We start from the raw sequence: 17330 nt of genomic DNA, 5'->3' as shown, positions 1-17330 counted from the left end.
GAAGCGTCAGTGGAATCACAACACGTTCAGCCAAGCCTTGAGCAGGTCAGCTGTCTAATCTCAGCAAACCATCTGCTCCTCACAGCAAAACATTCAGCTCGTTGCCGCTCGCTTTATCCTTGACCCTTCCGCTAACGAGTACATCAAGGTAATTTGGATTTGGTCATCTCGATCTTACACGGCACTCATTGATCCTACGTTCTACAAGTACATTAAAGTAAAGATGGAACTCTCCATTAGCAAAGTCCGATTACGGCCTTCAAATTCCCAAATCTATGAAACGAAAACAGATGAGATTCTTCAGTTGGAATAATTGTCTGAGTGCATCATTGAATGTCAGAGTTGATACCCAGAAATTCTCTAAATAAGTTTGACTGTTTATTTTAAATGGTTTGCTGCCTAAAGAACATCGTCCCCGCCGTTCAGCATGTTTTTTGGGGGTGTTTCTCTGCATCGAGGGGCCGTGTGTCCTCCTCTTTCCCTCAGCTGGGACACTGAAAATAGGTCGCGGGGTCGGTCTTCCAGCTCGCCGATGACCACAAAAACACACGGTCCAACAAAGGAGTGGCTCAAGAAGAAGAAGCACCTTCAGATCATGTGGCCGAGCCAGCCTCCGGACCTTAATCCCAAAGCAAATCTGTGGAGGAAGCTGAAGCTTCCAGTTGCCAAGTGGCCGCCTCGAAAACCTTAAGGATTTGGACGGGATCTGCAAAGAGGAGTGGAAAAAAATCCTTCCGGAGATGCGTGCAAACCTGGTGACCAATTACAAGAAACACCTGACCTCAGAGCTGGCCAACACCGGTTTCAAAGTCCTGAGTCATGGTTTGCTCGCAGATCAAACGCTTATTTCACACAATCAATTACAGTTTAAACTTTTATATGATGGGATTTGTATTTATATTCAGTCTCTCATGAAAGAAACACACAATTACAATTATAAACCCTTCTTTTTGTCAGTGGGCAAACTTACAAAATTGGCAAAGGGATCAAATACTTGTTTTCTAGTGAGCCATGACTATAAGAACATTTAAATTGTAAAATTCAAACCTCGATATTTCGTCAGCGGAGCCTGCTCTCAGAGCAGAGGACAGCTGTGGAGCAAAGAACTGCAGAACAGAGCATCGGTAGTTTTCAATAATCTTCCACTGTGCACCATTTTAGTTCTCATAAAGCGTTTGTGAGTAAAATCACTGCAGATACACAACTTTATTTACTCATTTATGGTGTATTCCAGAGGGTCAGATGAAGCAGATACAGCTATCCGATGTGAGCATATAGAGCTCACTGGAGCAGAGGAGTAACTTCTCCAGTCCCCTCACCTGGTGAATCTTCACCACCTGCACAGAGCGAGGGTGTAAATTAGCAAAATCTGGAAATAATCTAATAATGCCAGAATGAAACATTTGTAAATAGCTGAGGTGTTGTGTTCACCTCTATTGCTGCGATCATTTCAGAAGCAATCCGTCTGATGTGTGATGTTGCACGACAGATAGGCACTTAGGACTGTATGAAAGGAAGAATTAGGAAGGAACGAGTGTGATTCACCGTAAAGACCCTCTGATTAGCAGCTCATTCCTAGCATGAGTGTTCATCAGGTGCTTTGTGTTGATCGATTATGGTTGAAAGTGAGCGTTTAGAGGCCGGGATGAGAGGCTGAACCAGATGCACACTTTTAAAGGCTGATTTGGGATTCATAAAAGGAAATTGCGCACTAGCAGGTGTACGCAAGGTTTTATAATTATTGATATTTTTGGCCTTACGTGAACATACGCACACGTTTAGTGCTTCACTGCGCTGCAATACACCTCGGTGGCCGTCCTTAAAAAAGGCTTCTTAGGAGAATGAGCGGTTTGATTATGTATTCAAGGTTTACAGATGTATTAAAAGGATTTCCCTGTGCGTAGAGTAAACACACACCAACACATTGCTTTGCTGTCTCCAAGGTAATTGAATTGCTCTTGAATGTCTAAACCCCTGTGATGGCAGCGGGTCAAATGTTTAGGGATTAGCTTCAGACAATCAGGTGTGGGAAAATAAAAGAGCGCCACGGCCTCAGTCAGGTGACCCTGCGCAAAACACTGAATGTTAAGGCTCACATGAAGAAGTCAGCTGCATGCTGACTTGTTTATTTAGTCGTTGTCACTGGCGTACAGATTATTCCTTGGATTCCTTGAGAGGTATTACATGGTGTGATAGTCGACTGTATCCAGTGGCTGCAGAGGCTAGCAGCTCGCCGAGAGAAAATGCAGCAGACTGTGCTGTGGCCACCTTCTTTTTTAAGACATAATGCCACCACTGCTTCGAACACAGCAGGTACACGCCGCGACTGTAGATGAGCGCTGAGCGTGGAGCAGGTTTAATCCATTTAGCGGCGGCTGAAGAGCAGAAAACAGCAGATGGGTCTTACTCAACCTCACGTCCGCCTGAAGCCATTTTAACTCGGACTAAACGTTGGCCTGCCGGCCTATTCCACCATCGACCACGTCCCCGTACTTTGTGATCTTTTCCTATGCATCATTGTGTCACCTTTTGTGCAAAGAGACTTGAAAACAACAGCCTGTTGTTTTTCTTGCTTAGATTTTTGGTTGTATCGTGTGTCAGAGGTTCAGAGTGGTTGTATAATCTCAGTAGTTGAAGCGCCTTCAATATTAAAGCAGTCTAATACGACATGATTCTGCTCTGGTGTAATCCTTCATTAGGCGAGATGCAAATACAAAAGGTATGGTCAAATAATACAACACAGCGATTCAGAACTTAATGAAGAGGACACTTTAAACATCGTACGGGTCCATACAGAATTTGACAGTATTGGTACTCAAAGTTCATTGTTTTACAAACCCCACAGTCTTAAAATAGCTGCGTGAAGCTGCAACTGAATCTTGATATCACTAATCCTGTGTCAGACTCCAGGGTTGTCTACCCGACTCTGCACCTGTGGGTCATTTCCAGCAGATGGAGATATAACATCAACCTTCTGGATGCAGCGCGTCTGGCAGCATGGAATAAGTTCAGAATATCGACACCCTGCTTTGTTTTTCTCCTGACAAACCTTATTTGTTAAATGACTCTTGCTTTACATCAAAAGCACTTTGTACTCAGCACTTTGCACTCCCACACGTAGCTTCAATTTGACAAATGTGGCCTTACATCTATTCAATAAGATATCAAAGGAAGCCTCTTGGGGCTCTTTTGGGTTTGTTTTGAAAATCCATGTGGGTGTGTCTCCTCGAGAAACAGAAGGACTGGACGGTGAGATGGAAAGTGAGTTTTGAAAGCCAGAAATCTCAGCATGAAGTGACCCTTGACTCACGAGCATTGATATTGGACCTTATGTAACGTGTTGCACATGCGATCTGGACATTCTGTGAAGTAATTAAAGCTTCTGGAGCATCAGGTTGCACGAGGGCGCGTACTCCAACACTTTATTTGCTTTCTTTCTTCTTAATCTTCGGGGCTGCAGACCTACTTCTACATGCATTATATAATGTTGCCGGTACAGTAAAGTTGTCTGGTCATGCTGACAGCTGCCTGTCATGGTAACTCTCCAGTCTGCAGGTGAAAGTCCTGCTGTCCAACTCTCAGCTTTCAAAAACTCTAATTATACACACAGCAGCTGCTGCCGCTTGCCACATGCTTGACCGTGTGTGTGTGTGTGTGTGTGTGTGTGTTTGTTGTTGTTTGTGTGTGTTATTAAGTATGTATAGGATTTTTTCCTTGAACTTGAGTGTGCGTGTGCGTGTGTGTGTGTGTGTGTGTGTGTGTGTGTCTCCTGTATGTTTCCGAGGGTGTGCACGTGTTCATGTGCACAAACACACGGGCCCTTTCCACACTTCCTTGTATAGTATGATCAGCTAAGGACACACAGCGTGACGTGTTGTTTTCATGACCTGGCTAGAAAAAGAGATTTAGGGACAGTAGCTGCTTTGCTGTGGAGTTAAGCCTTCAAAGTTTGATCCCTGAAACAGTTTCATTAAAATTAAAAGTAAAGTAAAGGTCCATTAAATCTCCCCGGCGGCTCTTTTGTTTTCATTTGATTCAGTTTTAGAGGCCTGAAAAGGTACAAAAACAATCCAGGTATTCAAGTGAAGGACTCATGAAATCTTGGATATAAGTACATTTGTAGGATTAATGTTTGTATCTGTTCGCGACCCCCTGGGGGTCCTGTCCCTTCGGGGAACACTGCTATATATAATGCAGGTCGTGTCTATTAGCACTGTATTGCATTGCATTTTCATCATAATGTCCTGTATCATATTATTTAGATGTGCAACACAAGATCCCTCCGACTCAACTGCAACCTGCAGCGACTGTCAGCTGTGACGCTGCACAGGTAACACCGGCATACGGCAACTAATCATTTGTTGCCTCGAGTAATCTAGTTGATCTTCAAAATATTAGCGTGGCTCAAAACAGGAAGCCCCGGAAATGTGATCTGATCCAACGATCACAGCATAGTGCTGCTTCTTCGCCACGCAGCCCTCCATGCTGCGTCTTCATGCACGCCATGCGGGCGAAGCCGGAAATGGAAGCTTACAAAATATAAAACGGGTGTAAGAAACCTCCTTTTCATATCCAGTTTCTTCGTAGTTGCTCTGGGGATTACAGAGTATTTCACACGGCTGCATGAGTAGTGTGCCTGAGGGACAGAATTACACACTCGTCCGGGGAGGGGACCCACTGGGTAATTGTATATATCAACATGGTTCAACACCATTTCAGTCATTCATTAGGAGGGAATGGCACACAAACTTATATAGACGTCAGTAGTCCAGACGTGGATTTATGAAAGATCAACTTTAGTTTGAAGATAAAGATGGACCATTATTAAGGGATTACCCACTGTATACTTTGTAATATAAACACCAACACGAGTAGCAGTTGTAATTACCAGGTATGTGTATGGGAATGTAACATTTTACTCAAGTATCGCACTTACAAGCAAAATTGAGGTATTTGTACGATACTTGAGTTTTTCCTTTTTAAGCAACTTTAAACTTCTCCTCCAATATATCTTAGAGGCAAATATTCTACTTCTTCACTACATTTGTCTGACAACTGTAGTGAAGTAACTAAAACCAGTGAAAACTAAAAACATGAATTAGATTCTGATAAAATGAAGAAACGTTCCCTCGTGAGTTAAGAATATTCACCGACTTCTTTAGGATGAATAAACTATTTTTAAGGGTTTTGGCTCAACTAGAAAATAAATCATCATGAATCTGACAACAAGGCTGTTTTTTATATTTACGTGGTTCTCACCGGATGCCGAAGCTACACACATATGATGAGTTTATAGCATATGATGCATTGCTGTAGATTAAAATACCTATGAAGTAGTTCAATTAGCACAATTTTTAACATCTGCAGCAGTAAAATGCATCAATCCCAAAACACTGACTGGGACAATTTTGCAGAAGAGTAACTTCACTTTAGAAACTAAACTTTGCAAACATCCTTTACTTCTGTTCCATTTTCAATGCAGGACTTTGACATTGGAGCATTTTCACAGTGTTGCATTAACACTTTTACTGAAGTAAAGAATCTGAATACTTAGCAGTAGTAGTAGTAGTAGTAGTAGTAGTAGTAGTACTAGTCGGAGCAGACTGGATGATAAAGCGGTCCAGTTCTACACGATGGTTGGACCACTGGAGGTCAAGCTTTTTATTTTTACCGGAGGCTATGTCTGTATTCAACAGCCACAAATACAACAGAGACGAGAGGCTAAGCCCGATTAGAGCGCCTCTATAAAGGTGATAGGAGGTTTAAACAACACCAATCATGACATGAAGCCAAGAATAGCTTTACAACGATAATCTAGTAAACCAACAGGTACACAAAACTTGACTCAAATAGAAGAATAATGCAATAAAAAAAGTCGTGTGACGTGTATGTTCATAGTGTTGAACTTTGACAGCAGCATTAGTTCTACATAAACACACACACACTCACAAGAACACACACACTCACAAGAACACACACACAGAGTTTGACAAGATATGAATTGAAGAACATGATTTGCATGACACAATATCAAGTATTTAGCCGTGTTATTGTCGATGACTTGAAAGGTTTGATATGAGGAAACAAAGTAATAAATTATCTCAAACTACTCAAAGTTAATCCAACTCTGGCAGGTGAGTCTGAGCGTTATTATTTTTAAATACCGTCATGGTCACCATCGAAATATGGCTTGATCACTTCCTTAACATTCAGTTGAAGCTGAGGGGAAAGGATCGTGGGGCGCTTTCACGGCGCCCAAAGTGTCCTTTCGGCTCTGTCAAAAGCACGAGACGACCAGCTGAGAGCTGACCTACAGGGTGTCGGCTCACATTCCCAGAAAACATTGCAGCAACCCTGTTTAGGCCGGTGCGATGCTGCCGGTAGTATCAAAACAGATGGTCCCACTGGAGCCGGCTGCTCCTCGGCACGAAGCTTTGAGAGGAAGAGCAATGTACAACCAGCAGACGACCCTGGTGTACATCACCGTGTAACTCATTCAAAAGCTGGAAAGAAAAGACATTTGTAAAAAGAGCTTTGAGTTGTCAGAAGATTAGACCGACGCCGTACAAATCCAAGTTCATTGACCATTTCACTTTATTCAAATGAGGCTGAAATTGACTCCCAGATTTGAGCAATTTTACGTAAAATGCTGCATGCATGACATCATGTAACATATTACAAATAGCCAAATGCGTAATTAAACTTCAAGAAAATAATTGACAGCATTTAAGTCATGTTTTCTGTAAATATTCACGTTACATTATACACAAATTCTCACAAATTCCCAGCCTTTCCCCACTCACTATGACGTCTGATGACTTAATCTGTGTGTGTGTGTGCACGCCTGCGCAGACCCTGTGCAGACATCTGCAGCGATTACAGGGCGAGCTTGTCTGTTGCATGAGACGCGTGAGTGAAAAACACTAGTGGTGGGGTGGGTTTAGTTAATTGTGGTTTCTATCCATTTAATTAAAAATCACGGTGGTCGTTGCAGACGCACGCTGCTTGTGTTTGTACTCCGTCTCAATTGGCTTCGTGGTCTCAGAAACATATCGCGACGTCCCATTCGAACACGGCGTTGCGTGCCAGGCCCGTGTTCCTGTCCCTCTCGACTGTGTTTACAATCACGGCGATGACACCCGTGCTTGAAGAAGCTGTAAAATACACGTACTGAACAATGTGTGAGCGAGCCATACCCACCTCTATTCTATGTTTAGATGTTGTTTGCGGCCAACGTCCTCAGCAAAGGACATCAAGGCAAAAGTCGAATCCTCTCTTTTTCCATCTTGCTCTTTTTTATCTGCCTGACAGTCACTTTGTTTTGGAAACCCAGCTGATCACCCACTTGTGGCTATATTTACACAGATTATCCAGGAAAAAAAAAGAAGGTGACAGGTCACCATAAGGAAAGCAAGAGGTGAGATAACAACTGGGCCTCGAGCCGAATACTTGTCACCGGGATGCGTGCAACACACACAGCTTGAGTTCTGAGAGCACGAATACGCACCGAGAAGGACTGAAGGAACGAGCGGCAGTCGTGATCCCGAACGCTTCAAATTTAAATGTGATGAATTGGAAAGCGTTCAAGTGTGTTTGAGCTAATTTTAGCTGCTAAGAGGAGTGTTTTTTAAAGCTCCGTGCGTGTGTGTGAACAGTCATGTCAACCTCTACTTGATTGATAGTGAGGTGAGGCCCCGGCGTGTTCTGCTTCAAGAAGGCAGTGCGTATGACTACCTTGTGACTCACATATCCATACCATAACCTTGTAAACAAATGGGAAAAACAAACGTTTAAAACTCCAAAATGCATGGCTTCTTGGAAGCCGGCCTCAAAATGACATCCGTGTAGAAAAAAAATAAATCAAGAAACAAAACCTTTTTCTTTCAGTCTTCAGACAAACACACTGATACGCTGGAGTAGCTTCACACAGTAGTTTGGCCGGAGGAACACAAACACACTTGAGACTATTGTCAGTTCAGGAGAAAGTTAATTCCATGAACTGAGACTGAAAGGTTTTACTTGTCCAGCCTGTCTGGTAGTAGCTCAAAGCGTCTATTTTTAGTAGGAACAGGGAGGGAGAAGGGGGAGAGAGAGGGAGGAAAGGAAAACAAGAGAAGGTCCAGACAGAAGTGTCATGACAGAAACAACCTCCAGTTCCTCAAATTATACATATATTATATTATATTTGAGAGAAATGTGAACTGAAATCCCTGATTGGCATTGATTGTGTGTGAGACCACGCGCCCCCTCGACCGAGCCTTGTAAGCATCAGCCTATGGGAAGGGTGAGGAGAGGAGAGGAGGGGAAGGACGGCGCCTCTTCTTTCCCCTGGAAGAGGGGAGGGAAAAAAGGGAATCGAGTGGATGAAGAGCACGAGGAGGAGGAGGAGGAGGAGGAGGGAGTGAGGCTCTTCTGCTCTCCCTCTAAGAGCATTAACTGTAGAGTGTTCTGGTAGTGACAGGGCTGTCAGGGTCAGATGGCTGCTCAGCCTGATTAGACCAGCTCACAGCAGATCCTCAGTCCAGAACGCTGCCGTGCCACAGCGAGGCAGAGCCGCGAACCGACACGTACGGTGCAGACATCGCAGCGGTTGCTGAGAGGCCAGGAGGGACAGGGAGAGTTCAGAGTCACAGCCGAGGCAACGCAACAGGTTGCTGCACAAAGACTTCATTTTTCTGCTGGTTGACCTCCAGACATTTCGGCTTCTATAGGCAGAAAAAAACAACAAAAAAAAAGCAGATTGACTTTTCTGTGCTAAAGAGGGAGAAGAACTGATATTTAGCCTGGGGGTTGGCCATGACATTGAATAGCAGGTAAGGACAATGACTTTATAGATCTGTTAGTAGATGCAGTGATCCAGCTAATCAGGAGACAGCGTTGCAGACTCTTGCCTCCACACACACATTGTGGCGTGTCATAGAACGAGCTGCTGGTATAGATACAGCTATAAATACAACTGCAGGTTTTCAGTGTCTACAGGGGTTTACTATAACAGGCAGTCAGCTGGTTGTAGGTCAGCACTTACACTGTTGAAGGATTACTGCATGCTTTTGCAGGACTAACTGTGGTTTGTGGATTTTCCTGTTCAGCCGGAAAATCTGTCCACTGAGGTAAGAGGGAAGAGACTCTATATGGTTTCAGAAACAACTCCAATGTAGGCATTCAGCACATCCTCCAGCTTCAGAGTGACGTGTGATTGGAGCTGCTGCAGAACACCGTGTGACTTCTAGTTGTACACTCGAAGGCGGCAACGGTGGAGGGCAACGTGTAAACAGGATTGATCCTATTTGAGGCTACTATACTACACTAACCCGCCGTCTTCACTGCTCACCTGCAAGGTTACCGTGTTGCACGTTGCACGCACCGTGGAAAAGTTTGGCAACCTAACCGCGACTCTGAAATAATTTTGAGATCCATTTTGGAGCCGGCCCGTGTGACACGGGCAACAGCCGGGGCGACCAACTGGCGACGCACCTGTTTTTAGAAGATCCGCCTCACAGTTTTAATTGGAAAGACGGCTACCGTCTGGCCGTTTTCTCCTCATGCTCCTCATGCTTTCATGTGGTGTTTTTGTGTTAAGTCACTCGGCTTTAGGTGTCAGCCAAACGCCTGTAACCTCTGCACTAGTTGCGAAGAGTTAGTATCACAATATATTAGGTTTAGATGTTTGGAGCTGTTTTTATTTAGACCTTGTCTGTCTCAACATGTCCGTCTGTCTGGTGTAGTTTTGTGTGATACGACATGTTTTGCTTTCATCCCGTGTGTCTCAGTAGAGCTTTGTGTTTGTGTTACACGAGGCTGGTAAAACATAAGTGGTGTCTTTAAAAAACAACCGATATAAGTTGTTGTTCTATCCACACTTTGAATTGACTGGATGGAACATTTATGACGTCCATCCTGATTAGTGGGAACAACAGGATAAATTCCTAATTATAGATAGTCAACAACCTGGAATAGACTGCACGGAGTAAGTCGGCATGTGATTATGAAGTGTGTGTGCGTGTGCGTGTGTGTGTGTGTGTGTGTGTATTGTCGGGAGCTGAAATGAAGAGGTGATGATGGATTACCCAGAGTACCTTTGGACTTTCGCTTATTGTTTTTCTGAATGTTTGAGCACATGAGTGAGAGAGATAATCAGCATTTGTTTTTCATTTTATTGATTAAGATGAAATACTTTCCACTTCACTACATCACGTGTTAGTGCCAGCCTTTCATGGAAGTATGGAAGATTTCTGGAGGTTAACCAGACAAGCTCTTTTTTAAATTATTGCTTGTTTAGTGCAGTATTCACCTGGTAGACTTTAGAAGAAACTGCGTTTTTTTATTTCCAAGCAGTGTTCTTCTTTCATCCTTTCACAAGACAGAATGCGGCAAATATGTATTTTCTTCAAATATACTTAACCGGAAAAAAACCATATTGCATATCTACATTACAGCATTAAGGGAAATGAACCGTTCAAGACACAATATTATACACCAAATATCAACTTGACATGTGTAAACAACAGCTGTTTGCATGACAAAATATGCCAAGTTATACAGCTGTTGATGCATTTTTCACAAAGTAGTGATCTGACATCTAAATCTACGAGGACCTGCGTTGAGCTGACCTTCCTTTCATCCTGTTCGGTTGGTTCAACATGTGGTCTTTTTGTGCTCTACTCTTTTATTTTACATCCTCCAGTACATTACTTATACGTCTGGTTTTCTCCTTTTTTCCCCTTCAGACCAAATTTGACTTGGTTGATATTGAGCAGGCTAAGATAATAACATTATTTATATTTTGTGAGCTACATTGTGTATTAGATTGCCTCATGCTGCATCTGACATCTGTTTCCCAGCTTTCTTGTCTATTAAATGCAAGTAGAACCACTTTTGTGTGTCGTTCACTGACTCCATATGGCGACAGTTTACTCGTTGTGTGAGTACATGTCCAAACAAATCAGAATCAGGTCTTACTTGCAAATATCATGTCTTAAATATGTGCATAAGCCTTGACGTTTGGCAGCCTTTGGTTTGTTATTTTAAGATTTCGTTTAAAAATAATTACAAGGACCAACACATTTTCAAAAGTCCACTTAGGTTCACGAGTGAGCGACAGGTCAGACCTCTAAAATAAAATATGAGAATCTGTATTTTAACCCTTGTATAGTGTTTTCATTTTTCATCAAAACAAAAATAATATGATTCATTATTTTTTCAAACTCCGTATTTGTTGTTTATATTGCTTCCAATTGGGACGAAGAAAACATCTGTTGAGTATTTAAACATCAAATTGTTTGATTGTGTTGAATTAAAAACCACAAAATACAGCGGGTCCAACAGACCCACAATACAAAACATGAACACCGTACGGGGTTAAACTAATGCTACAAATGTGTTTTGTGGGTTCGATGTCCAATCTTTTAAAACCTGTATACATGCACAAGTTAATGTGTGTGTTTATCTCTGTGCATCAGCCAAACAGCTTATCTCCTGTTGGCCTCCATATGACTGACGATGTCTGTTATCATAGCCACACAGTATAAGCTGGTTATGCAGAACGCTGGAACGAAGGCGGAACTATTGAAATTTGATTTCTACCCATTTTAATAACAGTTTTTCTGAACGTGATTCATTTGAGGAGTGACATTTCATCTGTGTGTTTTGTCATTTAGAACTGCTGGTTGATGGAGTTTGTGCGGCGGAGTGGTGACTACTGCCACGCCCAACACATTTAGAGCCGATCTGGGATGACGCCGCACCATGCAGTCCTGTGGCCCTGAAGCCTGAAAGACCATTCGGCCCCTCGCCCAGTGAACCAGCCAGCTCATGGGGTAACGCGTGGCGCCTCCACACTGGAAGCTAACGGGAGACAGAAGGAAACAGAGAGCGACTGAGAGACAAAGAGCGAAAGAGAGAGGACTGAAGCGGCGACGATCAGAGACGCGTAAAACAAACAGAGAGAAACTGTAACTTCCTGGACTACTGTGACCTGATGGAGTAAAACTGTACTCAGGACAACAGGCTGTCGCAAATTTGGGAAAATACCGTAACGGCTAAAAACAGTATCCCATCAGGAAGTTCAACAAGAGACAAGAAGTCACCGGAAGACTTGACATTAGTTGCAAACACAGCAGCTACCCGCGACAGTCTAAAGGTGAGAGGTGACTGGTCACCTGAGCGTGACTAAATATAGTTATGCCCCAACACTTTTTATCTCCCGTATATTACTGACTTGGTTATAGGAATCTGATGCTCAATGTGAGCTGAAATCAGCATTTGGTTTACCTTGAACATTTTATTCTCGTTACAAAAATGCTTTCATGTTCCAGGCCTCGCATGGAAATACACCACACTCCCCATTTTCAGAACTACTTCCTGTTTCTTTCGGAGGTTTGAGCTCAGTAATAATTTAGATGAAACGTCTTTCTGTGCTACCTGCTACAAAGCGCACACAATATTTAAAGACATGAAACCAGTGCCAATGCAACTGGAAAGAGGAGTGGCCTGAGTTCCTGGGTGTTAATTAAGTTGGACGATAGAGTCATCACTTTGTTTATCCTTTCGTTTATAGCATGTGAAGACAATGATGTCACATGAAAAGTTATTATCAATACTTAAACTGTCAGTGTATGGCTCAATAAGTTGCCTCTTTCACAGCAGCCATTTTGAACCGCCAAAGCAAAGTAAACACAGGTGTAATTGATCAAACTAATTATGACCCAGCTCTATTTATTGAGCCGCAGTCACTCCAGTGAGCCAATATGCTCAATACCAGGGCCCTGGTCCAGCAGGGAGTCATTAATGGCGCTAAACTACACAAATGTAACGTCATAATGGCTGCTGTGAAAAGGGACTATAGATGGACACTCTCCCTTTACTAGATGTGCATGTTTTCACTTGGATACAGAGACTGTAAATATGTGACTTTGTGAAGAGTTGTGAGATTTTGTAACAGGTTTGTTTGCGTTTTAAACATTTTCAGTAGTGGAAATCAGCCATTATTAATTTCATAACTTATACCTTTTCCTACTGTGAGAAGTCAAATGTCTTCCAGTTGTTATGTTTGGAAAAATCTTAAGAAAAATCTGACAAACTGCAAAAAAACATTCTAGCAAATGTCTTAAGTTTGTGCACGAAATGTGGCGCAAATATTTAACATCATGTTCACTTTTTATTTATAAACTGTACATTTCTCCCCGACATTTAAAGGTCAGAGGTGAACCCGGGACATCAAAGAGCATGCTGGCCAACATGAACCGCCCGGCGCCAGTTGAACTCTGCCACAAGAACATGAGATTCCTCATCACGCACAACCCCACAGACAGCACACTCGGTTCCTTCATAGAGGTATGAGACGTGTGAGCGTGTGGCGACAGACGCTGACGCACACGAGCGCACCTCGTGTATAAGCTGCGTGTTTTATTTTTTTTCCCCGATGGCATGCAAACAATTTTTATTGAATTGATCTACATGTTTTGGCTTCAATGTGAAAATGATCTCCTTCTCGCTGTCGTCACTCTCAGGATCTGAAGCGCTTCGGTGCCACCACAGTCGTTCGCGTCTGTGATATCACTTATGACAAAACCCCATTGGAGAAAGACGGCATCACTGTGGTGGTGAGCACAAACGCACACACAACTTAGTATGACAAAACCAAAACGGAGTGCCAGAAGTACTGAAACTGCTTCTTTCAGGATTGGCCGTTTGATGATGGAGCCCCGCCCCCATGTAAGCTGGTGGATGATTGGTTGAGTTTGCTGAAAAAGAAGTTTCAGGAGGAGCCGGGTTCCTGCGTGGCAGTTCACTGTGTGGCGGGATTGGGGAGGTGAGGGACACACACACACACACACAAACGCACACACACACACACGCTCGCACATGCACAACAGGGATTAACATGCAGAGAAAGTTTCATGTTTCTGGTGAAACTAGGTCAGACTGGTTGGATCACAGTCACACTACGGTTATTGTCTGATCCATATGTTATTAAAATAGTGTACACAACAACCTAATTGGATAATAAAATCAGAAGAATATTGCTGTAGGCATTGATCTCTCCTGTACGTGTTGGACACAAATGTACGGGTTCTAGTTTAGCTTATACGGCATTACTGAAACTTTTAAAAGGGGGTAAACTGTCGTTATTTTTACTCAGACACCAGTCTCAAGAGACGTGGATGTGACTCTGTGCGTGTTTGTGTGTCTATGCATGCATACAGGGCTCCTGTGATGGTTGCTCTGGCTCTGATAGAGAGTGGGATGAAGTATGAAGATGCTATTCAACTCATCAGACAGTGAGTACATATTAATATACAACCTCATCATGCAGAAAAGACAAGTATCAAACACATATACAATATTAAAAAATGACAACAAGCTATTCATATTTGTATGCATTGTACACCAGAGTGCTTTTTGTAATATGCAAAGTGCTTTACATGGATTAGGAAATCATCTCCACACATCATAACCACAATTCATGCACTTGAACGGTTCTTTCTTCGCCGCCATCTGGTGGCGGTGTCGAAGAAGGCAATGTGGCCGAGGGGAACGACTGACTCCAGATCTGGATTGTGCAATAAGAGCAATCTTCCATCCTACATTGTGTCTCTCTGTGTGTGTGTGTTTCAGGAAGCGTCGTGGAGCCATCAACAGTAAACAGCTAACATATCTGGAGAAATATCGATCCAAGCACCGACTGCGCTTCAAAGACTCTCATGCACACAAGAACAAATGTTGCACAATGTGAACACACACCCGCACACACACACATCTTGTGGTCCTAGACAAATGCTCTCAGGAATCCAACCGTACAAGCCTTGTGTCACCGTCACAAACACTAAATTTTTTTATTTTTTTTGAGAACGCATCATTGTTCTCTTTGTTTGGGTCGATCTCTTGATACATTTATTGGACTGTATGCTTCAATATTTGAGATATAGTTTACAGTGAAGAAAGATATGGCAAAGGTGGGCGAGGGTAAAGAAAATCACCTAGAAAAAAAAGAACATTTTGTCGACACGAAAGTGCGTTCAGGCTTGGGAATCGCGTTGCAATATAAAAATACAACAAATCAATTGTGTGCTCCTACAGGGACATCTACAAAGATTTGGTGTAACTGATCTAACCTGATGTATTGGCCTTCAAAACCTTAAGTCATACCGGATGTTTTGTGAAAATACCATTGAATTGTTTTTTGTTTTTTTTTCACAGATATTCAATAAGTTTAAACTTCACCATAATCACAGTATATGATGACATGCAGTACTTCTGTGAGTGTTCTTTTGAAATTGTTCTAACACTTTTTAAACATGAGCCAAAACCAAAACACTGAAACAAAGGATTGTTTAAGCAGCTTAGTGTTTTTATTGAGAATTAGTGTCTATACTCTAAGATGCTCCTTTCTTTTACAGTTTTCCTGTCTGTTCTCAGTGTAACTGCAAATATAATTTGGCATTTTCTGCCATTTGTCGACAATCAGAATTAAAAAAAACACTACTAAATTGCTAGATGAAGCAATTTGGTTTGCATAAAGCCTTCATTTGGATTTGCTTTTCTTACAGTTGCAGCATTACTTCATTGCGCTCAAGTTTTTACTCAAGTGTTTACATATCAGCGTGTGCATTATAGTATGCTCAGTTTATCGACACCCACAGAAGGAAACGCAGAAGGCTGATTTGAATCCAGGTTTAAAGTGCATATGTATTATAAAACAAACAAGGAATTGTTAATAATTTAACAGTAATGATACATTACACACATAGTATGGCGGAGAGATGTAAACTAGTTGTAAATAAAATTTAATGAGATATATCTTCTATTCTCCTAAAGGTCAGGGTAAACCCCTCTAATATATTCACTCCAAAGGGTTGCAAAGAAATTAAAATCATTGCAGGTATGACAAATGTTTTCTTTTTTTTCATGTTTGTGCATCAGGGAGTCAATTTCATTTTAGCAGCTGTATGACCCAGTCACTCAGTTTTACTCCACAAATTGTATTTGGGTGAATTGAGATATTGGTCAAATCCTAGCACAAATAATGCTGGGCATAATTTAGACGAGGTTACAGTATCTTTATACATATTTTCTTGTGGGGTGGAATTTTCTTATTCATTTGGATTGCTTCTGAATGAAGCGCGTAACCAATGGCTTCATCTTTGCTGACGATAGAGCGTACACCTTTTATGGATTAGTCAAACGCTTGTGATAGTCTCCTCACCACCTGATGTCATGAACAACAATTTGTAAGAAAGAAATGAAAGCAGAGGGTAAACAATGAAAGTAAAGGAGGAGAGATAAAAGATAATCTACCATCTTTACCTGAAAGTTGAACCGATCGGCTACAGTTTACTTGTTCATATATGTGTGTGTGTTTATTTCTTAGTCTTTAGCCATTGATTATCATTGGGACTGGCCTGAGCGGACACTTTTTTTTAAATGTAAAAACACATGCTGTAAATGTCTGTATGTCTGTAAATTATTGCACTGTTTAATAAAGGTTTTATCATTGTCCCAAAATAAGTGTTCATTAATTCCTCTGTCAGTTTAATGTAACAATATGATGTCTGGTTTGCAGCCTTATTAAGTTCATTAAGCATATACATTTCCACATAAACCAAAATAAATTCAGTTTCTTGCAAGTGTTGGAAACATAGTTTAGGTAGATTTAGTATCAAAATATGAGAAACAAATCCAAATAAACACTTATGCATTCATAGTATAACTTTACCTCAACTCCTTTACCTCAATAAATTCATCAAAGTAAGGCTTTATTGATTTAACGATGAGTTTGCAAGTGCTTGCGCTGCCTTGTAAGAATGAGATCTTTAAGGCCTTAAAGATAGTTCTCCTGGTTTTGAAATCATAAAATAAAAATGTTAATAGGAGCTATTGTAATATGCTATTTAAAACTGTGTTATTTTTGTTCTGTGTTTTCATGAACATAATTTAGCTTCACTTTCTCAAAACATGATTGTTTTTGACCTGATGATCATTTTATTTTGCCCTGTAATATTCTAATGCATTCCTAAGATTCAAAATTCTATATTTGTAATGATTTTCTAAGTAAATGTTCATTTAGTAAAAGATCATTTATTTGCTGCACTTACACTTTTCAGTCAAAATTTAGTTATTATCCTGTCAAATTAACTTATACAACGTTTGACATGCTTTGTATGTCGCTCCATGCAACCACCATCAATGTGTTACATTAGAACAAGTATTACTCTGAGACACACTGTATTACTCCCACAACTTAGACTAAACAACTAAAAGTCTACGACAAGAGTGATGAGGATTGTTAACACAGTACACATTGAAGATGTTAGTTAAAGCAATCCTTGGCT

General features: G+C 41.6%; 1 protein-coding gene across 2 annotated transcripts; it reads left to right on the top strand.

The window, feature by feature from the left end:
* The first annotated feature begins 8371 nt into the window (after positions 1 to 8371).
* LOC137781158 (protein tyrosine phosphatase type IVA 3) lies at positions 8372 to 15428 on the top strand. 2 transcript variants are annotated; one of them, XM_068569746.1, is made up of 7 exons: positions 8372 to 8813; positions 11658 to 12139; positions 13195 to 13332; positions 13509 to 13601; positions 13680 to 13810; positions 14205 to 14279; positions 14617 to 15428. In XM_068569746.1, the coding sequence occupies exons 3-7, from the start codon at positions 13225 to 13227 to the stop codon at positions 14732 to 14734; spliced, it is 525 nt and encodes a 174-aa protein (XP_068425847.1). In that variant the 5' UTR covers positions 8372 to 8813; positions 11658 to 12139; positions 13195 to 13224; the 3' UTR covers positions 14735 to 15428. The 2 variants fall into 2 exon arrangements, with proteins under 2 accessions (XP_068425847.1, XP_068425848.1); XM_068569747.1 differs by lacking the exon at positions 8372 to 8813 and adding an exon at positions 8860 to 9110.
* The last annotated feature ends 1902 nt before the right edge of the window (positions 15429 to 17330 follow it).

This window comes from Clinocottus analis, unplaced genomic scaffold (assembly GCF_023055335.1).
Source record: "Clinocottus analis isolate CAN_PGR_092001 unplaced genomic scaffold, fCliAna1.0.p SCAF_9, whole genome shotgun sequence".
In the NCBI taxonomy this organism is placed as follows: domain Eukaryota; kingdom Metazoa; phylum Chordata; class Actinopteri; order Perciformes; family Cottidae; genus Clinocottus; species Clinocottus analis.
This window is presented reverse-complemented; position numbering and strand designations above follow the sequence as displayed.